Source organism: Microcebus murinus, chromosome 2, assembly GCF_040939455.1.
Source record: "Microcebus murinus isolate Inina chromosome 2, M.murinus_Inina_mat1.0, whole genome shotgun sequence".
NCBI lineage: Eukaryota > Metazoa > Chordata > Mammalia > Primates > Cheirogaleidae > Microcebus > Microcebus murinus.
The window spans coordinates 22,598,079-22,625,470 of record NC_134105.1 but is presented as its reverse complement, the minus strand read 5'-3'; the positions used below and the strand labels follow the sequence as shown (position 1 = coordinate 22,625,470).

Here is a 27,392-nt window from a genome sequence, read left to right as displayed (position 1 = left end):
CATTCCTACTGCTTCACTTTACTGCCCTTAAAAATCCCCACAAAAAGGCCGGGCGCTGTGGCTCACGCCTGTAATCCTAGCACTCTGGGAGGCCGAGGCGGGTGGATTGCTCAAGGTCAGGAGTTCAAAACCAGCCTGAGCAAGAGCAAGACCCCGTCTCTACTATAAATAGAAACAAATTAATTGGCCAACTGATATATATATAAAAAATTAGCCGGGCATGGTGGCGCATGCCTGTAGTCCCAGCTACCCGGGAGGCTGAGGCAGAAGGATCACTCGAGCCCAGGAGTTTGAGGTTGCTGTGAGCTAGGCTGACGCCATGGCACTCACTCTAGCCTGGGCAACAAAGTGAGACTCTGTCTCAAAAAAAAAAAAAAAAAAAAAAATCCCCACAAAAACCTGAGGTCACATATAGCTCTTGAGTCAATAAAAAGTGCTATTGCCCTTATATAATGGGGAAGAAAGTGCTATGACACATCCACTTTCTAGGAGATTCCAGGTGGGGAGGTGGGGGTGGCCCTGAATCCTTTGGGGAGTGGGTCTGGAGCACGGTCCCATTTGAAAGGGTTCACAGAGCCCATACAGCAGAGTTGTACAGACCTCCTCTTCGCCCCAGCATCACCAGGACTGGAAAAAGTTCAGATATCCACTCATTCCATCTTTTAGCCCAACTCAGGGTGACTGTTTCCATCCTCTGAACCCATACCGCCCCAACAAGGGAAAGGAGATGGAAGTATAGAGCACAGAGAGGTACAACCTTCATCAACAGACATTTATTGAGCTCCTGATATGTGCAGGCACCAAGGAGGAGCACACAAGAGGTATTAGGTCAGGTCCCAGGCCTCAAGGAGCTTCTGGATGAGCTGAAAAAAGAAAAGGGGGTGGGGGCAGAAGCTGGTGTCAATCACAGGCCTCTCTCATCTCTCTGTGGTCTCAGGAAATGGGAGGGCCCAGAAAGGGACACCTTGGACAGCTTCCAAGACACACATGCACAGGCTACACATGTACAAGATACATGTGCAGAGTCCACACAAGTACAGGATGCATGTAACAAGACATAAGATGCATATGTGTCTCACGTGGGCAGGATTTGTGTGCAGAGTCTATATGTGCTTAGGCCATGTGGGTATGGCACAAGAACTCCACCTTCCCAGGTTGGCAAGATGGGGGGGAGGACCCTCGGCCTCTCAAGGCTGCGGCTGGTACTGGCCCTCTGTGGCCGTGAAGAAGTCCTCTAGCACACTGCGCAGGTAGTCAAAGGTGGGCCGGTCCTCTGGGCGCTCCTTCCAGCACAGCATCATGAGGTGGTACAATTCCTCTGGGCAGTTGTCAGGTTGCACCATGCGGTAGCCTCGCTCCAGGTTCTGAATCACCTCAGGATTGGTCATCCCTGAAGGTTGATGAGAGAGGACACCAAGGTTCCAAGCATTAAGGCCAGGCACCGTGGCTCATGCCTGTAATTCTAGCACTCTTGGAGGCTGAGGCGGGAGGATCATTTGAGCTCAGGAGTTTGAGACTAGCCTGAGCAAGAGCGAGACCCCGTCTCTAGCAAAAATAGAAAACATTAGCCAGGCATGGTGGCGCATGCCTGTAGTACCAGCTACTTGGGAGGCTGAGGCAGGAGGATTGCTTGAGCCCAGGAGTTTGAGGTTGCTGTGAGCTAGGCTGATGCCACAGCACCCTAGCCCTGGGGCAACAAAGTGAGACTCCATCTCAAAAAAAAAGGTTCCAGGCATTGGAAGCCCATAGGCGGGGCTGATGTCCAGAATATTTAACTGGCATGGTGTCAGCACCAATCGTAGTCTTCATCAATGGTAAGGCCACACTCACAGTACCCACTGAATGTGAGTGCTCTAGACCACTCAGAGCACCTGGTATAGATTAACACTCAATAACACACACACGTTAGTCATGGGACCTTGGGTGAGCCACCTTACCTCTTTGAGCCTCAGTTTCCTTATCTGGAAAATAGAGTAAATAGTTGTTTCTACCTCACAGAGTTATTAAGATTGAATGAGATAATGCATATAAAAGCACCAAGTGTAGCGTCTGGATAGGACAGCCTTCGCAAAGGGTACCTGTGATCATTATTATCTGATGGGAATGACAGCACGGTCAGGGCCCAGGACAGGACAGGATAGGAGCCCACAGCCAGCATAGCAGTGAGGTTTCTCCAGTTTTGAGACCAGGCATATGCGATGCTGCATGAGGAAGCCAAATGGACCCCAGCCCCCAGCAAAGCAGACCCTGCCTGGGGCTGAGAAGGTTCATGACCCAGAGGAAACAGTCCCTGGGCTGGTTCCCTCCCTTTGTGCTGGTCCTGGCTTCCCTGGCAGGCTTCTGGCATGTGGACCCCAAGCAGAATTGCTCTGGAGAACTGCATGGTCACAGCAAAGACCTAGCTCGCTAGTTCTAAATGGCACACACAGCCTCTAGTGTCTCCTGAGAGAAGATTGTGACAAGCAGTTCTCAAAGACCAAACCCTTTAATAGGGTCCTGGCAAAGTAGAAATATTATTCCTGCAAAGCTTGTGGCTGGACCCTGGTCAACAGAGACCTCTCTTCCCCAGGTTTGCCCCTGGGAGGCCTCTACCTATGGATCCCTCACATTTTATTTTACTTTTTCTTTCTTTCTTTTTTTCTTTTTTTTTTTTTTTGTCAGCAGAGGATTGAGTTCAAGGATCCCTCACATTTTAAAATCAGGATTGGAGGAAATAGGCCAGGGAACCAAACACCCATGGCCAGAGTGAAGGATGCAAACCCATAGTCTAAACCCACCCTAATTATAGCCCACAGACCCACTTTGGTTTGGACAGATAGTGTTTGTTTGTTTGTTTGTTTGTTTGTTTGTTTGTTTGTTTGAGATAGAGTCTCACTCTGTTGCCTGGGCTAGAGTGTCGTGGCTTCAGCCTGCCTCACAGCAACCTCAAACTCCTGGGCTCAAGTGATCCTCCTGCCTCAGCCTCCCGAGTAGTTAGGACTACAGGCACATGCCACCATACCACACCTAGCTAATTTTTTCTATTTTTAATAGACATGGGGTATTCCCCTTGCTTAGGCTGGTCTCGAACTCCTGACCTCAACCGATCCTCCCACCTTGGCCTCCCAGAATGCTAGCATTATAGGTGTGAGTCACCACACCTGGCCTGGATCTATAGTATTTTTAAACAATTTGAATCAATCACCAATATTTGAAAATGAGCACATTTTCCTAGAACTTCAAGTTTTGGCTTCTCTTAAAAAAACGAAAGATCTGGTTTTTTGACCCCCATGCCTTAATGGCAGCCATCTGCTGGAGCAGCTGCAAGTTTACCAAGGTCCGTATTTCTTCCCATTTTCTCCTTGACCTTGATGCCACGGGTCAGTTGCCATTTATCATCACGCTTTCACTGTTTTCTTCTGGTCTCTGGTAGAGACATTCTCTTTGTGTTTACCTTAGCGGGCACAGAGAAGGAGCAGTGAGAACCCTTGGCAAGACAGCTGCAGTGTGTTTCTAGCTCCAGCACTGCCCCTGGACTCCGTGATGGGGCAAGCTCAGGGCAAGGAAGTCCTTCGAACTCTCACCTACCTCCAAGATGTCTTTACCTTCCTAGGAGCAAAGTTCTAGTCACATTGCCCTGGCGATGTGGATATCGGCAAATCCAGCTACTGTGCTCCATGACCTCCTTACTCCTGTCTTTGTGTTCCATTTCCTTTCCCCAAAGTTTCTCAGCAAGTTCCTTCCAAAAAATTCCATCCTACTTTGGCTGAATTCAGGGGTAAAGGGCTTTGTCCAGGAGATGGGGTATGTTTACTGAGTACCTACTATGAGTGAGGCTCTTTCACAGTCTCTTATTTTTCATATCAGAAAACTGAGGCTCAGAGAGGTGAAATGACTTGTTCAAAGTGATGATTGCTAATAGCTTAGGACTGGTTCGATGGTAAGGAATTATCAGAACTTATTAACATTAGTGTTGGCTGGGCGTGGTGGCTCATGCCTGTAATCCTAGCACTCTCTGGGAGGCCGAGGCAGATGTATTGCTTGACCTCAGGAATTCGACACCAGCCTGAGCAAGAGCGAGACCCTGTCTCTACCAAAAATAGAAAAAATTAGCCAGGCATGGTGGTGCATGCCTGTTGTCCCAGCTACTCAGAGGTTGAGGCAGAAGGATTGCTTGAGCTCAGGAGTTTGAGCTAGGCTGACGCCACGGCACTCTAGCCTGGGCAACAGAGTGAGACTCTGTTTAAAAAAAAAAAAAAAAATTAGTGTCACTAAAGTTGGTATACAAACCCCCACTGGCAATAAATAAATATATAAAAATAATAGCTTAGTATAAGCCAGGCACTGTTCCGATCTCAACATTTAACAGATGGGAAAAGCAGCAATTATCTGATCAAAGCCAAATAGAAAGTTAGCAACAGTGGCGGGTCAGGCAATAAAAGGCAACCCTCCTGCCTCCCAGGCCAGATCCACTTCTACCACACCAGGGTGCTTGTGCCGGGACTCATGAAAACAGCTGGGGATGTTGAAGGGAGAGATCCAGAGACAGAGACTGAAGCCAGCTGGGCACGATGGCACGTGCCTATAACCTATAGTCCCAGCCACTTGGGAGGCTGAAGCAAGAGGATCACTTGAGCCCAGGAGTTCAAATCCAGCCTGAGAAACATAGGAAGACCCCATCTATTTGATAAATAAATAAATAACATTTTAAAACAGCAAATAATAATGATAATAAAATAAAAAAATAAAAAATAAAAATAAAAACAGCAAAAAAAGGAGATGGAAGCCAGCCCCAGGAGATGTGGCATCTGCTTGGGAATTTTAGAGTCATACCCCTGAGAGGATAAAGATACAGCTAAAAAGTTTCAGATTCTGAACCAAGAAAAATGTGAGTGGGAGGACATGGAATTGGTGCCCTTCCCATCACCCTTTCAGTTCCTGCCCTTGGCCCTGACCTGGGTAAGGGATGCGGCCATGAGTGACAATCTCCGTCAGCAGAATCCCAAAAGACCACACGTCCGACTTGATAGTGAATGTCCCGTAGTTAATGGCTTCTGGTGCTGTCCACTTAATGGGAAACTTGGCTCCTGGAGGCAGGCAGAGTGAGGTCACATGGGTCTGCTTGGCCAGGCCCTGCAGGTCTCAGACCTCCCTTGTGTCCCACACCTACCCTCCCTGGCTGTGTATTCATTGTCCTCAATGAGGCGTGCTAGGCCAAAGTCTGCAATCTTGCAGCTCAGGGTGTCAGACACCAGGATGTTGGCAGCCCGCAGGTCACGGTGGATATAATTCCGCTCTTCGATGAATGCCATGCCCTCTGCGATCTGTAGGCCAGACACAGGTCGGCAGTCCTGAGCCAGACATCCTCACCCCACTGGCCTATACCCATGACCAGCCCCTCCCCAGTCTCCTTACTTGGGCTGCCATGTCCAGGAGTTTGTTGATGGTCAACTTGATGCCTGGTGGGGTCTTGAGAAAATCCACCAGACTCCCTATGGGCAGAAACAAGAGCTGCTGACCCAAGTTGCCACAGGGGGAGGTCTCAGACCCTTCTCCTCCAAATGGGGTTCTAGAAGCAGGGTCTGACATGTGGAAAGGAAGAGTAAGGAATGAGAATGGAGGACGTGTGTTCACGGCAAGGATGCCCAGGATATATGAAGGTCTTTTCTGGGGGGCTAGGATGGGGCATGGTTGGAAAAGTTTGTAACCTTTTTGTCACCAGTGGGGCAGAGCTTAAACTTCTCAGCTAGGCATCCAAAGCCCTGCATGGTTCACATTTGTAGCTTCTTCTCTTTCCCCCACCCTGCCTTTCACTTCACACACCCTAGATAATTTTGATACTTCACTCAGACCACTAGATTCCCACCTCAAAGCCTCTTTGTTTCATCTCTGCCTGCTAAATATTCTACTTTTCTTTCATGGCCCAGCTAGACTACCCCTCTAGGAAGCCCCTCCAGATCCTACCAGGCATAATAAATTGCATCATCATTACACTGCCATGGCATGCTGGAACTTTCCCATGGCACAAACTCTAATTTTCCTGGTTCCCATAACTAAAATCAGGTTTCCCTGACAGCAGGAACCTTCTTTCATCCAACCATGTTCCCAGTGCCCAGCCCAGAGTAAGGAACACCAACAGTGTGCTGAATGTATTGAATGGAGAACAGAAGAAATGTCTGGGGGTCTGGGTGACCACCTCTCTAATAGTGGAAGGCAGCTAGGAAAAGACTATGGATGGAAGTTGCTGGAATGGAGTGAGTGGCCACTGGCCCTTCCCAAGAGATTAAAATCCTATGTGAGCATGACAATAACCTGAACAGCCCCACTACGAGTGCTGAATTAGTCACCAAACACAAGGGTCTCACCAGACACAGCAAACATATGGACATAAACTGCCATTCCTCCATTGTGTCCATGGTAGATGTTACTAATCATTCCTGGCACTCACTTCCAATGAACCTCAGAATCCTCAGCTCAACACCCCAAGCAAATACCTATCAAACCTGATGCACATGATAAAATCTATTTGCCATTTCCAGAATCCATTAGCCAATTAACCGCTTGTTTCCCTTCCTGAAAGAGACAGTTAACAACAATGAACTTATTGAGCAGTTACTCTATGGCAGGCACTGTTCTAAAGGCTCTATATGCATGAATTCTCTCAACCTCACAAGATGCTATGAGAAGTTGCTACTGCGTTATTATCATGAGCATACAGATGAAGAAACCATGGCAGAGTGAAGCGATGTGATTATCCCAAAGCTATACAACTGTGAAGCCAGGATTCTGATCCAGGCAGTCAGACTCCGGAGCCCTTAACAATACTCTGCATTATTCCTGGGTCAGTCCCTTTAGATTTCTGCCATTGTACTTGGGGAAACTGAACACCAGAGACAGAGCAGGCACTTGGCCTTTCTTTCACACAGCAAATCAGTGTGAGTGAAGCTGAGCCTAGAAACTCATATCCCTCTTCCTGGGGCTCTCACTGTGTCCAACAGCAGACCAAGGGAGGTGGGGGACTCACTCAGAACCGAAAAAGAGGGCTTTGGGGCAGATCTACCCTCCCAAGGATCAGGAGCAGAGGGGAAGTAAATGGGGCTAGGGACCACTTATTTTCTGAATCAAGTATCCTGAGATCAAGGTAGGGCAGGCATCCTGAAACTATGGCCCGCGGGCCACATGCGGGTGTTTTTGCCCGTTCGTTTTTTTTTACTTCAAAATAAGATATGTGCACTGTGCATAGGAATTTGTTCATAGTTTTTTTTTTTAAACTATAGTACAGCCCTCCAACGGTCTGAGGGACAGTGAACTGGCCCCCTGTTTAAAAAGTTTGGCCGGGCAAGGTGGCTCACGCCTGTAATCCTAGCACTCTGGGAGGCCGAGGCAGGTGGATTGCTCAAGGTCAGGAGTTCGAAACCAGCCTGAGCAAGAGCGAGACCCCGTCTCTACTATAAACAGAAAGAAATTAATTGGCCAACTAATATATATAGAAAAAATTAGCCGGGCATGGTGGCACATGCCTGTAGTCCCAGCTACTCGGGAGGCTGAGGCAGCAGGATTGCTCGAGCCCAGGAGTTTGAGGTTGCTGTGAGCTAGGCTGATGCCATGGCACTCATTCTAGCCTGAGCAACAAAGCGAGACTCTGTCTCAAAAAAAAAAAAAAAAAGTTTGAGGACCCCTGAGGTAGGGCATTGACGAAGGCAAACAGAACTGCAGGGCAGGGAAGACTGGGGTGAATGCTCTTTCAGAGCTTGCCACCTTAAGCTGAGTCTCCAGACAGGCTCAGACAACACACCTTCTTTGCACCTCTGGAGGTGAGTCTTTAGGAGCCCAGGAAAGTTCAAGAAACTTTTAGTGCTGGGCCAAAGGAAAAGGTGCATTCCCATCCTCCTGCAGGGTCACCGGGACAGCAATGCCCCCGCAGTGGGCTCACAGCGGCACCCACCATTCTCCATGTACTCAGTGATGATGTAGATGGGCTCCTGGGTGACCACCGCATACAGCCGGACCAGCCGCTGGTGCTGCAGCTGCTTCATGAGGTTGGCCTCAGCCAGGAAGGCGTCAGGGGACATGCTGCCCTGCTTCAGGCTCTTCACTGCCACCTTTGTGTGCCCATTGTAGTACCCTGGGTGTGAGGAAGGAAGGATTGGGGTAGTCGCTAGGGCCCCGAGCGCCCAGAGCCAGGCAGCTGTCCTGGGACTCTCACCACCTCAGCGGACGCCTCCCCTCCCCCCTTCCCCTGCAGCCCTGGAGGGCCACACTCACCCATCCACACCTCCCCGAACTGGCCGGCCCCCAGCCGCTCCACCAGCTTCAGCGTCTCCCTGGGAACCTCCCACTCGTCCTCCCACCACGGCTTCTGGGGCTTCTGGGTCTGGCAGGGGCGGCTCAACCGCGTGCACAGCCCGTCTGGAGTATCTGCGAGCACAGGGGGAGGGGAGAGTGTCAATACGGCAGGCCTTGGGTGCCCCAGCAGCCCCCACCTCTCCAAGTCCCCGTCTAGGGGAATGGACTAGCAGGGGAGTTGTGGGACTGTCCCCGACGTCTGGGGCTGTAGGGTCGGGCACCACACCTCACCCACCGCGGGGGATGAAGAAGTGCACTGAAAGATGGATGGAGGGTACCCCAGGGAGAAACTGAGGGGACAAGGCTGACAGGGCACAGGGGAGGGGTCCTGCCGGGCTCACTGGTGTAGTGGCGGACCAGTTCGTGCAGGCTGGTGAAGGTGATGCGAGGGGAGATGTAGAAGCCGCCCTTGTCCAGGTTCCGGATCTTGTAATGTTTTACCACCTCTCCCTGGTTCTGGTCGAAGTCCCGGACCGACAGTGAAAACGATCCTGAACGAAGGGATGAATGAGCGAACGAAAGAACGCGCAGGAGGGGGAGGGGTGTCCGCTGGTGCGTCCCGCCGCCCCGCAGCCCTAGCCCCGGGCTCCCGGGTGGCACCTGCGTCCGCGGCCCCGCCCCGGCCCGCCCCGGCCCGCGCCGGCTCACCCGCGGTGCTCTCGCTCTCCCGGATCAGGAAGGAGCCGTGCGTGTTCCCCGGCGCCAGCAGCTGCCGCTCCGCATCCTTGCGGCTCAGGTTCTTGAAGAACCAGCTGCCCAGGCAGAAGCCAAGGCCGTTGGCTGTGGTCCGGTCTCGCTCCGCCACCCGCAAGCATTCACCGCGCCCGCAGGACCACTCCCCTGCTCCGTGGTCCCTAGATGTGCTCGCACCCACCCCACGGGCCCTCACTCACGGCTCGGGCTCCAGGCTGTTCGCTTTGGCCACAAAGTTGAAGGGGATGAAGCCTTCCTGGCCGGTGGTCAGGGACTGCGCCTTCCACCACTCGCCGCTCCTGCGCCAGGGAGGCAGGTCAGCGTGGCCTGCTCAGCCGCGGACCCGGTTGGAAACCCTCCTTCGAAGCCCCGGGTTACGCCAGCATCCCCGCCACCCAGCCCCGGCACAGCACTCTGGAGCCTCCCATCTTGTCCCAAAGACGCCCACCCTAAGCCAGTCAGTGGCCGCAGCGCTGCGATACCAGGGTCCCCTGCTCCCTCCCAGACTCCGCCAGGGCAGGGTGGGGACACTCACTGCTCCAGGATGCGGAGCTGTTCACCCTTCTCGAAGCCCAGGTCTCCATCATGAGAGGGCTCATAGCTGTGCAGGGCAATAACCAGGTTATCTGTAAAGACAGGGGTGTCAGGGAAAACAGGCCTGGCGTAGGCAGAGGGCATGGTGGTCTGGAGTTTCAGGGTGGGGGACAAGACTGGGGCAAGAGGGGCAGGACAGTGTAGAGGGGGGTGGGGTGGGCGGAGGTGGAAGCTGACAGCCAAGGATCAATAGGCCTTATCTTTCAGGCCTTGTTGGTTGGGGTCACCTTGCATTGGGGAGGCTGGTGGGTTGGAGCCCTCGTAGGTGACCAGTGGGTCCCGCACCTCAGAGCCATTTCGCATGGGCAGCTGTGGGGGTCAGAGAACAAAAGACTGGGTCAGACCCTGGCTCCCCTCACCCCACCCCTCCCTTGCTTTCTCCTTCTCCAGCATGGCTGGGTCTTATCCCTGAATTTACTAACTACTTGCTGTGTGACCTTAGGAGAGTCCCTTCCCCTCTCTGGGCCTCTTTTCCTTTCTTACTCCAGGGGAGAGGGCCACTCTGTTGTTTCAAGGGACTGCAGCGGTGGTCCATTTCTTTCTCCTGGGTTGGATACTCCACGCGACTCCCTCACCAAAACCCCTGTCTCGCCTCTTACCGTGGCCTTGCCATCCAGCGGGACTATCGGGTAATGGCAGTTCTCACACACATCGATGTTCTCCATCCAGTCATCTTCAGGGTTTGAGCTGCAGCCACAGCCCATGGTCCCTGAGGGAATGGAGAGGGGGCTGAAGGAGCTCCCCCAAGATCTGTTCCCCCAACATCAGATATCCTAGGACTTGCCCTGGGAATTTCCCAAAGTACCCGAGACTGGCAGACCCCAGGGCCCCCATTCACCAGCCATGGTAAAGCTGAAGTGGGGACCCTAGTTCCCCACTGGTGCCCCCTCAGAGCCCTCAGGCCACGAGTAAATTCACACAGGGGCCCAGGCTGAGCCCCAGGCCCCGCCCTCCCACCTGGGATGGGCAAACCGCCACAGGCACCTTTGTTGGTGTAGTTACCCACTTCCTGCCTCTCCCCCCTCAGTCTCCCTCTGCCCCCTCACTTGTTGGGGGACTACCTCCTAGAGTCACACAAGCCTCCCCAAGCCCTGGAGGGGTCCCTAACTTTTGATCAGATCCTCCCCTACCAGAGAGGTGTTTAATTGCAACTCCCCTGTCCTGCAGGGAAGCTGAGGAGACACTCCTACCACAGCCAGTCTTGGGTCTCTGCCCCTCACCCCTCACACCCACACGGTCTCCTTCAGAGGGTTCCTTCAAACAACGTCTTGCTTCTCCCCAGCAGAAAATCCTTCCGTGGCCCTGTTGGCCAGAACTTGGTTTATTTGTCTGCTTGTTTTAGCAATGGAAATTTTTCGTCAGATGAAATCGAGCAGAACCCCATAGATGAAGCGGGCGTACGGGGAGCTGCTCTGCTGAAGCGGAGTGGGGCCCGCACCCTGAAGCCCTTGGGAGTCCCTGAGGCGCCGCCTTTCCTACGACTGCTCCTCAGACACAGCACTGGCTCTCACATAAAGTTCATTTTTTATTTTTTTGAGACAGAGTCTCACTTTGTTGCCCAGGCTAGAGTGAGTGCCGTGGCGTCAGCCTAGCTCACAGCAACCTCAGTCTCCTGGGCTCAAGCGATCCTGCTGCCTCAGCCTCCTGAGTATCTGGGACTACAGGAATGCGCCACCATGCCCGGCTAATTTTTTCTATATATATCAGTTGTCCAATTAATTTCTTTTCTATTTATAGTAGTGATGGGGTCTGGCTCTTGCTCAGGCTGGTTTTGAACTCCTGACCTTGAGCAATCCGCCCTCCTCAGCCTCCCAGAGAGTGCTAGGATTGTAGCCGTGAGCCATCCCGCCCAGCCTCAGATAAAGTTTAACTTACCAGGTATTCAAGAGCCTTTAATATCAAGATCAAACCCACCTCTTCATTCTGCTCTTCTAAGCACACACGCACACACGCACTGCCTGTGTTCTAAGCTACTCTTTTTTTTGTTTGTTTTCTTTCTTTATTTTTTCTTTTTACAGCACTGATCTACATTCTATGAGCTACTCTTTTTGTTTGTTTGTTTGTTTGCTTTTTGAGACAAAGTCTCGCTATGTTGCCCAGGCTGGTCTCAAACTGCTAGGCTCAAGCAATGATCCTCCTGTGGCCCCTGGGCTATTCTTGCCTTTCACAGACACATCACACTGTTTTCTTACTTCACACCTTTGTACTTGCGGTTCCCCCACCGTTAGAGTGCTCTGCTGGGAACTCTAACTCAGCCTTCAAAGCTCAGCTCAGATATCACTTACCATAGGAAGCCTTCCCAATGCTCTTTGCTTCTCTCTCACCCCAGGCTTCTACAACATTTTACTCAGACCACCATCATCAGCTTAGACACTGAGTTCCGTGATTACTAATTTATGTGTCAGTCCCACTGCCCCTCCTACCGCCTTGATGAGACTGGGCATTCATCAAGAACAGAAGCTATGATCTGTCTGCCTAAAAGCCCCCAGCACCCAGAACTAGATGTTGTTAATAAACTAGGGCTAATGTGCAGATTCTCCCATCTGGAAAGGTCTTAGAAACCATCAGGCCTGGCTGGGCGTAGTGGCTCTTGCCTGTAATCCTAGTACTCTGGGAGGCCAAGGTGGATCACTTGGCCACCCTGAGCAAGAGTGAGTGAGATCCTCTCTCTACTTAAAAGCAGAAAAAAATTAGCCGGGCATGGTGGCACGTGCCTGTAGTCCCAGCTGCTCTGGAGGCCAAGGCAGGAGGATCGCTTGAGCCCAGGAGTTTGAGGTTGCTGTGAGCTAGGCTGAAGCCACGGCACTGAAGCCTGGGCAACAGAGCGAGACTCTGTCTCAAAAAAAAAAAAAAAAAAAAACAGACAAACAAACAAACAAAAAACAACAACAACAAAACCATCAGGCTCGACCTCTGACTTTAGATGTGCAGACTGAAGAGCAAAGAGGGCATGCCTACAGTCACGCAATCTGGGGCAAAGCAAAGCAAGAATTGCTAATCCATGCTGGGTCTAAATGGAGGTGGGGAGCAGTGGAGATATCTGGTCAGCAAAACTCAGAAGACAGGCCACAGAATTAGAGAGACCTAAGTTCATATACCCCCAGTTCTGACACTTACTATATGACTTTGCTGAAGTCATTGTTCCTAAGCCTCATTTTTCCTCTTCTGTCAAATGGGGAGCATCATCCCTTTCTCATAAACTTACACAAATGTGAGCTTACTTTAGAGCTTGTAAAGACATCCCCTCTGTACCCACTTCGCCCTACCCACTCCTGCTTTGGAGGGTGTGAAAATGGGACTGGTAAACAGTCCTTTTTGCTTTAGGATCATGTTTCTTTTATCTTTTTTTTTTTTTTTTTGAGACAGAGTCTCACTTTGTTGCCCAGGCTACAGTGAGTGCCGTGGAGTCAGCCTAGCTCACAGCAACCTCAAACTCCTGGGCTCAGGCAATCCTGCTGCCTCAGCCTCCCAAGTAGCTGGGACTACAGGCATGCGCCACCATGCCCGGCTAATTTTTTCTTTATATATTAGTTGGCTAATTAATTTCTTTATAGTAGAGACGGGGGTCTCGCTCTTGCTCAGGCTGGTTTCGAACTCCTGACCTCGAGCAATCCGCCCGCCTCGGCCTCCCAAAGAGCTAGGATTACAGGCGTGAGCCACCGCCCCCACCTGGCCTAATTTCTTTCTATTTTTTTTTTTTTTAAGTAGACACAGGGATCTCACTGTTGGTCAGGATGGTCTCGAACTCCTGAAGTCAAGGGATCCTCCCGCCTCGGCCTCCCAGAGTGCTAGGATTATAGGTATGAGCCTTCTCGCCAGGCCTAGGCTCACGTTTCTTTTTTTTTTTTTTTTTTTTTGAGACAGAGTCTCACTTTGTTGCCCAGGCTAGAGTAAGTGCCATGGCATCAGCCTAGCTCACAGCTATATATATTAGTTGGCCAATTAATTTCTTTCTATTTATAGTAGAGACAGGGTCTTGCTCTTGCTCAGGCTGGTTTCGAACTCCTGACCTGGAGCAATCCGCCCGCCTCGGCCTCCCAGAGTGCTAGGATTACAGGCGTGAGCCACCGCCCGGCACTCATGTTTCTTAAATTGAGATACTCATAGCCTCCGACGGGTACCGGAAGTCACAGCATGCACCTTCCCAGAGCATGAATGTTACCTGACCTTATTCATATCAGTTAAACAAACATGGGCCCATCATAGAGGAAATTGCAAAACATACATGAAATTTTAAGCCAAATCAAGAGAATTTCAAGGAAAAGGGTACACATTCACTTTTCCCCCAACTCCCAACTGTTAGGAGTCTTGGGGGTAGGTAGACATTTGAGAAATCCTGCTACGCCAGAGTTCACCCATCTGTGGCTGCAAATGATTTTTTTTTTTTTTTTTGAGACAGAGTCTCGCTTTGATGCCCAGGCTAGAGTGAGTGCCGTGGCATCAGCCTAGCTCACAGCAACCTCAAACTCCTGGGCTCAAGAAATCCTGCTGCCTCAGCCTCCCGAGTAGCTGGGACTACAGGCATGCCGTGCCCGGCTAATTTTTTCTATATGTATTAGTTGGCCAATTAATTTATTTCTATTTATAGTAGAGACGGGGTCTCACTCTTGCTCAGGCTGGTTTCGAACCCCTGACCTAGAGCAATCCGCCCACCTTGGCCTCCCAGAGAGCTAGGATTACAAGTGTGAGCCACTGTGCCCGGCCTGCAAATGACTTTTTGAGTGCTAATTGTATTATGACCTGGATGTGATTGGCAGTAAAAGCCCCCAGAAAAGGACTGATAGCAACCTGGAACCAGCCTAAGATAAGGTGAGCTGTCTAGTAAGGTTATGAGCATCTTGTTGTTTGTGACATTCAAATGGGCTTTGGAAAACCACAGGTTGGTTATGTAGAGAGATTATCAACATCAGATGGAGTGTGAGGACTCTTCCAGGCTTGATAATCTTTGAGGCTTTAGAAAAAGGCAAGAGGCCGGGTGCAGTGGCTCATGCCTATAATCCTAGCACTCTGGGAGGCCGAGGCAGGTGAATTGCTGGAGGTCAGGGGTTCGAAACCAGCCTGAGCAAGAGCAAGACTCTGTCTCTACTGAAAATAGAAAGAAATTAAAAAATATATATATATAGAAAAAATTAGCCGGGCATGGTGGCACATGCCTGTAGTCCCAGCCACTTGGGAGGCTGAGGCAGGAGGATCACTTGAGCCCAGGAGTTTGAGGTTGCTGTGAGCTAGGCTGACGCCACGGCACTCACTCTAGCCTGGGCAACAAAGCAAGACTCTGTCTCAAAAAAAAAAAAAAAAAAGAAAGAAAAAGGCGAGAGAAAGATAAGAAAGCAGCTTTGGGGTTAGGCAGAGGGGATGAACTGGGGTGCAGCAGTGGGGAGAGGCCAGTGGAAGGGGAAGAAGGAATCTAGACTGGAGATCATAGGACTGGAAGCTGGTATCTAGTCCAAGCTGAAATTAGGTTGGGAGGTAAAAGGAGCCACAAGGCCTTGAGCTAGAATCCAAGAGTGCATGGACAGGCAGAATTTATATCCTGGACTCATCCTGGGCCCACCAGAAAGCACCTGACATCCTTTAAGACTGGAGCCAAAAATTAGAAAACATCAGGCTGTGTTAAATTACACCTAGGGGAACTCTGTGACTCTGCTGGGTGTCTGGTCCCTACTGTTACCTCTATGGCCCTCCAGCTGCGGGTAGCAAATCTTGCCTTCCATAAGTGTGTGAGCTTTGGAGTGTAGCACCTGGCAGCAATCCTAAGATCCCAGGATCTTGCAATGCCAGAAATTATTTTGGTCAGTGGCTCCAGGCCTAGAGCTTACATGATTCCACAAGGCCCCAGGATAGTGTTAGAGGCCTTCAGGTTATTTTGATATTTCAAAAATCTGAAAGGAGGCCAGGTGCAGTGGCTCACGCCTGTAATCCTAGCACTCTGGGAGACCGAGGCGGGTGGATTGCTCGAGGTCAGGAGTTCGAAACCAGCCTGAGCAAGAGCGAGACCCCGTCTCTACTATAAATAGAAAATAAATTAATTGGCCAACAAATATATATAGAAAAATTAGCTGGGAGTGGTGGTGCATGCCTGTAGTCCCAGCTACTCGGGAGGCTGAGGCAGAAGGATTGCTTGAGCCCAGGAGTTTGAGGTTGCTATGTGCTAGGCTGACACCACGGCACTCACTCTAGCCTGGGCAACAAAACAAGACTCTGTCTCAAAAAAAAAAATCTGAAAGGAATCTGTACTATGATTTATATCTTAGTTTGACAAATTGTATTATTGTTTCCATACCTAGTTAAGTCTGATTAAAATTTGAACTTAAAAGCAAAATTAACATCTAAATGAAGAAATTTAGGCACCTTGTTGGTTCACACCTATAATCCTAGTACTCTGGGAGGCTGAGGCAGGAAGAACCCTTGAGTTCAGGAGTTGGAGACCAGCTTGAGCAAGAGTGAGACCTGGTTTCTACTAAAAATAGAAAGAAATTAGCTGGACAACTAAAAAAATTATATATATATATATATATATATATATATATATATATTAGCCAGGCATGATGGCGCATGCCTGTAGTCCCAGCTACTTGGGAGGCTGAGGCAGGAGGATCGCTTGAGCCCAGGAGTTTGAGGTTGCTGTGAGCTAGGCTGACGCCACGGCACTCTAGCCCGGGCAACAGACTGAGACTCCTTCAAAATCATGAGATCCAAGAGGGGAAGAAGGAGTGTAGGACAGGGAATGGCAGAAGAATCCTTGGAAGGGACAAGTTTGGGAAGCACAAATGTAATTCACCGGCCTCAGTTTATAGATGGAGAAACTGAGGGATCAGAGAGGTTAAGTGATTTTCCCAGGAACATAGTGAGGATTCTTGGCAGAGGCAAAGCTCAAATCAGGCCCCTACTTCCTTTATCAAGGTTCTCTCCTCGACTCTTCAATCCCTGGGAAGCCTAAGGGGTGTGGGGGTGGAGAAGTGGACCCTGAGAGGTCAAAGAGAAAGTGAGACCTGGAGGAAGGTCTGACAGGGTGGGGTCCACTCACTATAAAAAATGTGATCAAGCTGGTCGCAGTGGCTCACGCCTGTAATCCTAGCACTCTGGGAGGCTGAGGCAGGCGGATTGCTTGAGGTCAGGAGTTCGAAACCAGCCTGAGCAAGAGTGAGACCCCGTCTCCACTAAAAATTGAAAGAAATTAATTGACCAACTAAAAATATATATATATATAAAATTAGCCGGGCACAGTGGCGCATGCCTGTAGTCCCAGCTACTTGGGAGGGTGAGGCAGTGGGATTGCTTGAGCCCAGAAGATTGAGGTTGCTGTGGGCTAGGCTGATGCCACCACACTCACTCTAGCCTGGGCAACCAAGCGAGACTCTGTCTCAAAAAAGAAAAATGTGAGCATTGTGTTGTTAACAAAGACAATTCTCCCTCCACCTGGAATGCGTGTTTCCGCATGAATATTTACCTGACTGGTGAATGTACTTTGCATATGGAGGGGATTAGTGAGTATAGTGCGTTTGTGTGCATATCTGTGGTTTTGCACAAGTTGTGTGTGTAGAGGGACGTGTAACAGAATTCCAATGTGTATAGCTGGGCCTGTCCCTATATAATTGTGAGGTCTTAAACCCATACATCTGTATTTTATTTTTTTTTTGAGACAGAGTCTCACTTTGTTTCCCAGGCTAGAGTGAGTGCTGTGGTGTCAACCTAACTCACAGCAACCTCCATCTCATGAGCTCAAGTGATCCCACTGCCTCAGCCTCCCGAGTAGCTAGGACTACAGGCACATGCCACCATGCCCGGCTAATTTTTTCTATATATATGTTTTTTTTAGTTAGTCAATTAATTTCTATTTTTAGTAGAGACGGGGTCTTGCTCTTGCTTAGGCTGGTTTAGAACTCCTGACCTTGAGCGATCCTGCCGCCTCGGCCTCTCAGAGTGCTAGGATTACAGGCATACATCTGTTTATACAAAATGTGGGTCCCTTAGCCGGGCATGGTGGCTCATGCCTGTAGTCCCAGCAACTCGGGAGGCTGAGGCAGCAGGATTGCTTGAGCCCAGGAGATTGAGGTTGCTGTGAGCTAGGCTGACGCCACAGCACTCACTCTAGCCTAGGCAAGAAAGCGAGACTCTGTCTCAAAAAAAAAAAAAAAAAAAAAAAAAAAATGTGGGTCCCATCCTTCTGGTCTTAGTTTGACAGAGATTGCTGGGCAGCTGAAATTAATCTAACCAGGTTAACAAATGAGGTCAGTAAAAAGAAAATCAAAATTAAAGCTTAATATAGTGGCTCACGCCTGTAATCCCAGCACTCTGGGAGGCCGAGGCGGGCGGATTGCTCAAGGTCAGGAGTTCAAAACCAGCCTGAGCGAGACCCCGTCTCTACCATAAAAATAGAAAGAAATTAATTGGCCAACTAATATATATAATATAAAAATCAGCCGGGCATGGTGGCGCATGCCTGTAGTCCCAGCTACTCGGGAGGCTGAGGCAGGAGGATCGCTTGAGCCCAGGAGTTTGAGGTTGCTGTGAGCTAGGCTGATGCCACGGCACTCACTCTAGCCTAGGCAAGAAAGCGAGACTCTGTCTCAAAAAAAAAAAAAAAAAAAAAAAAAAAAAAAAAAAAAAAAAAAAAAAAAAGCTTAATATAAATTTCTCATTGTCTGAAAGAAAGAAGAAGAGGGAAAAAAAAAAAAAAACAGATCTAAGGAATCCCCAGGGCTCCCGGAAGCAGCAATGAGGGCAGATTCTGGGGTGAATGAAACAGGACATTTTCTTCTCCCAACTCAGGAATCCAAGGTCAAAAGTGAGAATTTTGTAGATATGAGGCCACCTCTGAATAGGGCCTATGATGCTCTCCGTCAAACTCAAGGTTGCCCATGGTACACAGGACACTTTGTGCCATTTATAAAAGGGCCACCCCTCCCTGGAGTTTGAAACCTGGAGAATGGAGTAAGAGCTAGACTTCACTCCGTCTGGCCCCTCAACACAATGTCCAACCTGCCGGATATACACAGCGCCGTGCTCATGCTGTGTATAATTGAAACAATCCCAGGCTACATGAACTGCTGGACAAGATTTCATGATCCTATAGTTGTTTATGAATCATACCACGTAGAGCTTTGACTCTTGCAGACTCATTGACTTCTTTTTTCCTTAGAGGCAGGGTCTCATGACGTTGTCCAGGCTGCAGTGCAGTGGCTATTCACAAGTGCGATCGTAATACACTGCAGCCTCGAACTCCTGTCCTCAAGCCATCCTCTGCCTCAGCCTAGACTCCCTCATTTTTTTTTTCCTGAGATGGGGAGTCAGCTTGGGGGGATTGGGCTTTTGCTCTGTTGTCCAGGCTGGAGTGCAGTGGTGTGATCGTAGCTCACTGCAGCCTTGAACTCCTGTGCTCAGGCATTCCTCCTGCCTCAGCCTCCAAAGTAGCTGCAAGTAGCTAGGACTACAGGCATGCACCACCACACCTGGCTAAGTTTTTTCCATTTTTTGTGGAGAAAGGGTGTCAGTATGTTGCCCAGGCTTGTCTCAAACTCCAGGCCTCAAGTGATCCTCCTACCTTGGCCTCCTAAAGTGCTGAGATCACAGGCACAAACCACAGGGCCTCAATAGACTCACTCACTTTTATCAGCTCCACAGATACTATCTCCTCTGGCCAGGCCTAGAATGTTTTGTCCCCTTTAAAAAAAAAGTTTGTTTGTTTTTTTTTGAGACAGGGTCTCCCCCTGTTGCCCTGGCTATAGTACAGTGGCGTCATCATAGTTCACAGCCCACTGGAACCTCAAACTCCTGGGCTCAAGCTATCCTCCTGCCTCAGTCTCCCGAGTAGCTGGCACTACAGGTTCGTGCCACCATTCCTGGCTAAGTTTTCTATTTTTTGTAGAGATGGGGTCTCACTCTTGCTCAGGTTGGTCTCAAACTTCAGAGCTCAAGCAATCCTTCCACCTGGCCTCCCAGAGTGCTAGGATTACAGGCGTGAGCCACCACGCCCAGCCAAAAAAAATTTTTAGTTTTTATTTATTTATTTATTTTTGTTTCCTTCAGTAGGGCATGGAACAGGTCCACAATTTTTTTTTTTGAGACAGTCTCGCTTTGTTGCCCAGGCTAGAGTGAGTGCCGTGGCGTCAGCCTAGCTCACAGCAACCTCAAACTCCTGGGCTCAAGCAATCCTTCTGCCTCAGCCTCCGGAGTAGCTGGGACTACAGGCATGCGCCACCATGCTCACATAATTTTTTCTATATATATTAGTTGGCCAATTAATTTATTTCCATTTATAGTAGAGATGGGATCTCGCTCTTGCTCAGGCTGGTTTCGAACTCCTAACCTCGAGCAATCCGTCCACCTCGGCCTCCCAGAGTGCTAGGATTACAGGCTCAAGCCACTGCGCCTGGCCCACAAATTTTTTTTTAAAGACAACATTTTCCCTCCCCCAACTCTAGTCCCATGGATTTATTGAAGATTCTATCTAAAATGTGTACGAACTTCTTGCTTGAGTTTCTTGGGCCAATGCTTTCCATCAACGACAGGCATGCTATTCTACTGCAGACCATTGTTATATTCTGGGCCACAGTGTGGCAAAATCTGTCTGAAATCATTTAAAACACTTCCTTGGCCTTTGCCTATGACCATGATTTGGCTGTTGGCAGAGTTGCCTATGTTCAACAAAGAGCCTTGGCTATGAATGCCCACACGGAACCCTCATCACAACTCCCAAGAATCATGGCTGGGCAAGGTGGCTCAGGCCTATAATCCTGGGACTAGGGAGGCCTAGGTGGGAGGATGGCTTGAGGTCAGTTGTTTGAGACCAGTGAGACCCCATCTCTACAAAAAATAAAATAATTAGCCAGGTGTGGTGGTGCGTGTCTGTAGTCCCATCTACTCAGGAGGCTGAGGCAGGAAGATCCCTGGAGCCCAGGAGTTTGGGGTTGCTGTGAGCTAGGCTGATGCCACAGCACTCTAGCTGGTGCGACAGAGTGAGATTGTGTCTGTAAAAAAAACAAAAGTAGAATCAAGCCTGGCAGGCATGCTAAATAATTTCTACTGTGTAAATTAGGGATGTGTCCTGGGCTGCCTCTTTTTTCATGTGTTCGTTTTTGATATAATACCACTTTTCAATGAACTCTGTCGCCTCTCGACACAGAGACCAGAATAAAAAGCCTTCTTATATATGCAAACAAGATGGATTTATTTTCACAAACTGGGAGTGAGTTGAACATAGAACTGATTCTGCTAGCTAATCATAGTAAGGGCTATGAAGCAATTATCCTAACTGGTATTTTAGTAGAGGTCCCCCATCCAGTAACTTGCATGTGTCTAATACTCCCTTTCACTGAGTGCCCTCCCTTGGGTACCTCTGTGTGCACTTTGCATCATGGGAGTTCTGTAAGGACAGAGACATACAGCTTGGCAATCTACACTGCTTTATGAATGTTTCTGGAAGTCTGCAGGTTATGGAGGCTCAGGTCACCATATCCATGTCATAGTGACCCAAGTTCAATCCCAAGATCTCCTAATCACTCACTGGCAGAGGGCCTTTGGGCAGGTTACTAAATCTCTTTGAGCCTCCCTCACTCAGTTCCTTCATCTACAAAACGAGAATGAAAATAAGATCTGCGGCCGGGCGCGGTGGCTCACGCCTGTAATCCTAGCACTCTGGGAGGCCGAGGCGGGCGGATTGCTCGAGGTTGGGAGTTCGAAACCATCCTGAGCGAGACCCCGTCTCTACTAAAAATAGAAAGAAATTAACTGACCAACTAAAAATATATATACAAAAAATTAGCCGGGCATGGTGGCACATGCCTGTAGTCCCAGCTACTTGGGAGGCTGAGGCAGGAGGATCGCTTGAGCCCAGGAGTTTGAGGTTGCTGTGAGCTAGGCTGACGCCACGGCACTCACTCTAGCCTGGGCAACAAAAGTGAGACTCTGTCTCAAAAAAAAAAAAAAAAAAAAGAAAATAAGATCTGCAACTAGAGCTGTTGTGAACATTATATGTGATATATAAATGAGCCCGTATAATAAAATGCTTAACATGGTGCTTCGTACATAGTAAGGACTAAATAAATGAGAATAATTGTTACTTGAGGGTAGCACAGACATTTCATTGCACTTAAACATCTTCCAGATTAAAATAATCTATCGTTTTCATTTTCCTCTGTGATTTTTGGTACTTCTACAGACTACCTTTTCACCTTTGATATATTTATCTAAAATGGAAACTTTACTACCATAAGTGGAAAACCAGTATCACCAGCCATAACTAGAAGGTACGTATTAGTGCACATTAACATAAACACATTAATTAACATTTGCAAACATTCATTCGTTATCCCCTAAAATCACTCACACACATTAATGGTGTACAGGCCATGTTTCAGGGAATGCTGTACTTTGAGAGAAAACTTTGGGCTTAGGCTTCTGTTGGTGGGTTAGAGGAGCCAGCCTATTAACAAAAATGTAATGGATACCTTCTATGTGCCAGGGTCCAACCTGGTGCTGAGGACACAGGGGTGAGCAGACAGACAGGGTCCCATCCATATGGCCCTGTCCTCTGTGACTGAGGTGGGTCCCTTTGGGAGGTCACTTCGGTTTCACAGGAGGCTGTAAGGCCTGTTATTAGCTTGCTGATCAGTAATATCTCTGACTGCCAACAATATGGCAACAAAAGACAGCAATACTTGCCAGGAAGTAGCATTTCAAAATCACCACCATTACCCATTCACCAAGCTAACATTTAGCTAAAACCATTAAAAGGATGAAGTAGAGCTCCATGTACTGACGTGGAAAGATGTGCCAGATACAAACAACATGGCAAGCAAGTTGCAGAACAGAGTGTAGCGTATAAGCCGACTTGCATTTAAATAGGTACACATAGAGCCGGGCAATGGTGGCTCAGGCCTATGATCACAGCACTCTGGGAGGCCGAGGCGGGAGGATTGCTTGAACTCAGGAGTTCGAGACCAGACTGAACAAAAGTGAGACTCCATCTCTACTAAAAATAGAAAAACTCGCCGGGTGTACTAGCACATACCTATAGTCCCAGCTACTCCGGAGGCCAAGGCAGGAGGATCTCTTGACTCCAGGAGTTTGAGGTTGCAGTGAGCTACAATGATGCCACTGCACACTACCCAAGGTGACAGAGTGAGACTCCGTCTCCAAACAAACAAAAAATGTACATATAGGGGATTCTTTTAAGCTAGTTTCTGTGCTAAGTCTTTATCCACATTATTTCATGTAATTCTCATAATTCTTATAAAGTAAGTGCTGTTATTGTTCCCATTTTACAGATGCAAAACTGAGGCCCAAACCGGGTAACGTGATTTGTCTGAGGCCTCATAACAAATGAGCAGTAGAGTTGCAAGTTGAACCCTGCCTCCAGAGATTAGAGTCTTTTTTTTTTTTTTTGTCTTTCAGCCGGCTGCAGGCAAAGAGACTAGACTCTTAACCGCCATGCTTTTCAGCAGCCATACGTAGGAAAATCTGGAAGGATGCACAGCAAATTGTTCTCAGCAAGCACATCCCAGAAGTGGGATTAGCAGCATTTCTTGCATTTCTCTGTCTCTGTACTGTTCGAATTTTTAAAAACTGCCTTGTGCTAATTTTATAATTGGAAAACAAAAACAGCAAACCCATTGCCAACATAAAAACTCTGCTGACAGACACAATCATTTGAGGAGTATCAACTGCACAGCCCACCCGGGGCCTTGCACGCCTTTCCTTCTCTTGAGAGGTGTAGGCATGGAATAGGCGACATGGAAAAAAGGGGTCTGCAACTAAGGAAGCTGGGGAAACATGGGGTTAGACAAAATGAACCAGGCTTCTTCTCTGTGGAGACGTTCAGAGCTTTAACAAGCTCACGTTGATTATGAAGCTAAGATGGGCCAGAGTTTGTAGCTGAGACTGTGATGATCTGGCCCCAGAGCCCTTTTCTTTCCGGATAGAACTAGTGGAACTAGTGTTCTTTATTTAGCACAAACGTTAGAAATACAATTCCAGATACTTTAAAATCAACCCTGAAGTTGGTTGTCAGAGGCCACGTTCCTGGATGGAATCTTGGTCCTGCCTCCCTCCGCCTCATCCAACCCCCCATCAGAATTGCTTTCACCGAGTTGAACTTGCCCTTGAAGCCGTCAGCTTGTGGGGGTGTCTATGGAATCATAGGATCGATCCAGTCTGTGTTGTACATGGAGTCCTGCCCCTGCCTCTGGACTCTGAACGTGTCTGCGCACGAACATTTTCCTATGATGATGGGTATGGCGTTTGGGATGTGGTGTGTGTGTCTGTCGGGGAGTGTGTGAGGGAGCCTCTTCTAAAGTAGACCCCATGGCTGAGCTCAGAATCCATCCTGCCTGCGTTCTCACACCCACTAGATACAGGAAGCAAAGTCATTTGCGAAGCCACACCACAAGTGTGAGGGAATGGGTGGTTTGCTGGCCTGCCAAAACGCTGAGTGGGTGTAATTCTGGGTGTGGACAGGCCTCCCTTTGGTACATCATTTGCAGGAGGAGGGAGTGCCTAACCTCCCTTGAGCACCTACTATGTGTCAGGTACTATCCAGGGCACCTAATAGTCAGTATTTCCTTGATTGACCACAAGCACTCTATAAAGGAGGGATTTGTTATCGCCTCTTTACAGATAAGTAAACTGAAGCTGGTGAAGCCACTCGCTCAAGGAAATGGCAGAACCGGAATTGCACCTGGGTCGGCCTGACCCTGAAACACATGTTCTTTGCACTGCACCAAACCCATGGGCTCACTTGCCTTGCTCTGAGGTCTCTGCCTTCATCCTAGCCAAGGATAGCATCCAGGCATAATGACCTTGGCTTCGTGTCCTAGGTGCTATCCAAAATGGGCCTTTGTCCTTCTCAGAACTGCCTTGACTCTTCCAGGAAGCTTTCCAGAACCCCACGAAGGAGTACCCTTCTCCTCACCTCTGAACTTGGCCTGTGTTCCGCCCTTTCTCCCTTTGTGAAGAGCCTCTGCTCCCGGGCGCCAGGGGCGGGGGACCCTGTCGGATTCATCTGTCCGTACAGGCTGGGGGGAGGGAACTGCTCCACCTGTTCGGGGTGGAGCACGAGGAGAGCCAGGTGGTCCCCAGCCCCCACAGAGGCCACAGCCTTGGAGACAAGAGACAGGCTGGGATATGCTGACTAGGCAGAAAGTGTGTGTCATGAAAAACTCCAGTGAAGCAGGGGGAACCTGGAAAGTCTGGCTGGGGTGGGGACTCTCCCCAAAAACTGAAGGCTCAGAGGTAAACAGTGAGGGGGAGAGCAGATCGCTGACTGTCCCTTCCTGGGCCTCCTCCCTGGGGTTTAAAGCAGCAGGGCTGAAGCAGGAGGCAGCAAGGACAGAGAGAAGGACATCCTGCTGTGACACAGCAGGGGCTGTGGCAGCTTTCCAGGTGGAAGTTCAGCAGTTCCTTGTCCAGGGACAACTGCACCCCTGTCCGGGATAAAAATAGCCCTTCCTCTTCCCTTCCCTTGTCGCTGTCTTTCACCTCCAACTTCCCAGAGCCAGATCAGATATGTCCCTCCGCCCTGGAGACTCCCTCCCAGATGACAAACACCCCTCACACATCCATGCACTGCCATCTGCCATCGCGGACTCCTCCCTCTCTCGGTGCTGGTCACCGAGGCTAAAAAGACTTCTCACGCGTCCATCTGGGTGCTCTGGGTGCCTCCTCTCTTTCTCTCTCAGGAAATTCTTGTCACTGGGGTCTGCCCCAGGAGCCAAAAGATTCCTGGGTCCCCTCACTCAAACCTGTCCCTTACCATTCTCCATGGGGGCTGAGGGGATCACAGCCTCCGGCCATCACTCCCTCCCAGGGCCTGGCTCTGCCACTGCCTTGCTAAGAGGCTGGCAGTGAGTGCCAGGCCCCCTCTGGGGCTCAGGAGCCTCATCCTCATGGGACGAGGGACTGGCCTTGGTGATTTCTGAAGGCCTTTTTAATACCTGACAACCCATGTGCCAGATCTCCCAGAAGCATGCTCCCGGTGAGGTGGGGGCCGTTGGCAGACAGTGTGGCAGAGACAAGAGCCACCACTTTGCAGGAAAGAGGTGAGCCAGCTGCACTGTGTGCCTCCCACCTGACCTCCAGCAAAGATTTTCTGTCTCAGCCTGAAGGGCTGCTGTGTCCCCAGGGAGCCTGGCCCCACTCGCAGCCACAGCCTCAGCTGTCAGGCTCCGCACCACGGCCCCTAGCCCCTGCATCCAGCAATCCTTACCTGCCCAGCCCGGGAGCCTCCAGCCCCATTCACATGGTCCTCTTGGCCTAACCTGGCTGCCCGGACACCTTCAGCTCCCCTCGCCGTCTTAGCCACCGCCTGTCTCCCCGCGCCCACGTCCCACCCTGACTTCCTGCCTCCTCCCGAGGGCTCCGCAGCCAACCGGGCCCCAGCAGCCCAACCACAAGCCTCCAGCACCCCAAGCTTCCTGCCACTATAGCCCCCCGCCCCTCAGCCCCTGAGGGTCCCCTACATCTCCAGACCAGGCCCTACTCACCCCGAGGGTACCACTTGAGGCTTAAAACTGAGGGAGGATGTTTGCTGGACCCTCCCTTCTGGCCTCCAGGGTGCACCTGGGCTAGAGTCAAGGGCGGCCTTCTGCCCCAGCGAGCAGGGGCAAGCAGAGACACACTCCGCTTACAGTGGAAGGCAAGTGGCACCATTGTTATAGCCTGAGGGCTGAGTGACCCTTTTGTTTCAGTCTGACAGCAAAGGTAGCATCGCTCAGAGTCAGAGAACAGGACAATATCCGAGTTAAAATGCTGGAGAGCAGACCACACGTTCCAGCCAGATGTCAGGCTAAAACAGCTGCTACAGTCGGCCAACAGAACAATGCCCATGTCATCTCCGGGCATGGGACAATAGCTTTATTATAGTCAAGGGTAGGCAGGGGGTAGGCTGACAGCCCCCTTACGGACAGAATGCTGGACAGGAGCCTGTTTCAGGAGGGGGTAGCCCCGTCTTCGAGAGGGCACAGTAACAGCTCCTGCTATCCACAGAGAACAGGACAATACCCACTGATCACGGTTGGAAAGTACGACAAATTAGAGCGACACTTCTAATTCAGGTAGAGGCAAGGCCACAGCTCCTGGTGGAGGTGCAGGGCTTGGTGCCATCTCCTGCAAGTGGGAGACCTGGGCCCAGACACCCAGGTGAAGCCAGCAGACCGGCAGGACTTTCTGTTACTGGCAGGAGGCAAGAACCTCATCACAAGCAGCAGGCTGGCCAAAAATTTCCATTTCACCTGGGGCCGGGCTGTGGGTGGCACCCATCATAGGCTAAGGGCCAGGTTGCCAGTGATATGAAGAACTCCAGGTGGCCTATACCAGGCCCAAGAACTGGGCCTTGACCCCACTGGGAGGAAGGTGTAAATGCGTCACTGGCCGGGCCAGCCGGTGGGGGCAGGGAGGCCGCAGAGTATTGTTGGGGTTTGTGAGGTGGAAGCCGGTGCTGTGTGCACCTCAGCTGCAGAGGAAGGCGGGGCAGGAAATGGGTGGGGGGAAGAGGAAGCCCGAGTTGGAAAGTCAGACAAAGAGGGTAACACAGAAACAAAGGCTGAGAGAAACAAACTAAAAAACCTACAGAGTGACACAGAGCCCAGGGTCGGGCGGCAGGCCTGGTGCAGGGCCCAGCTGTCCTTGCACTGTAAACCTCAACACCTCGCAGTCCATTTCCGGCTTCGCACGAGAGTAACAAGATTGCTGGTGACAGCAGCAAGTGCTTACTGTACACTATCTCACTGAAGGCACGTCCAGCTACCTGTGGAGTGGGAATCAGCATCTCCACTGTACATGTG

At 50.1% G+C, this 27,392-nt stretch overlaps 1 protein-coding gene across 3 annotated transcripts; it reads right to left on the bottom strand.

Annotated features, from left to right (window-relative positions):
• Positions 1–751: 751 nt before the first annotated feature.
• LCK (LCK proto-oncogene, Src family tyrosine kinase) lies at positions 752–25,952 on the bottom strand. 3 transcript variants are annotated; one of them, XM_012765409.3, is made up of 13 exons: positions 25,817–25,951; positions 10,212–10,321; positions 9,840–9,921; positions 9,554–9,644; positions 9,219–9,317; positions 8,974–9,077; positions 8,667–8,816; positions 8,245–8,397; positions 7,925–8,104; positions 5,395–5,471; positions 5,150–5,303; positions 4,935–5,066; positions 752–1,390 (listed from the first exon to the last, which is right to left on the bottom strand). In XM_012765409.3, the coding sequence occupies exons 2-13, from the start codon at positions 10,314–10,316 to the stop codon at positions 1,188–1,190; spliced, it is 1,530 nt and encodes a 509-aa protein (XP_012620863.1). In that variant the 5' UTR covers positions 10,317–10,321; positions 25,817–25,951; the 3' UTR covers positions 752–1,187. The 3 variants fall into 3 exon arrangements, with proteins under 3 accessions (XP_012620863.1, XP_075852242.1, XP_075852245.1); XM_075996127.1 differs by lacking the exon at positions 25,817–25,951 and adding an exon at positions 24,524–24,718; XM_075996130.1 differs by lacking the exon at positions 8,245–8,397 and having other exon boundaries at positions 25,817–25,952.
• Between the last annotated feature and the right edge of the window lie 1,440 nt (positions 25,953–27,392).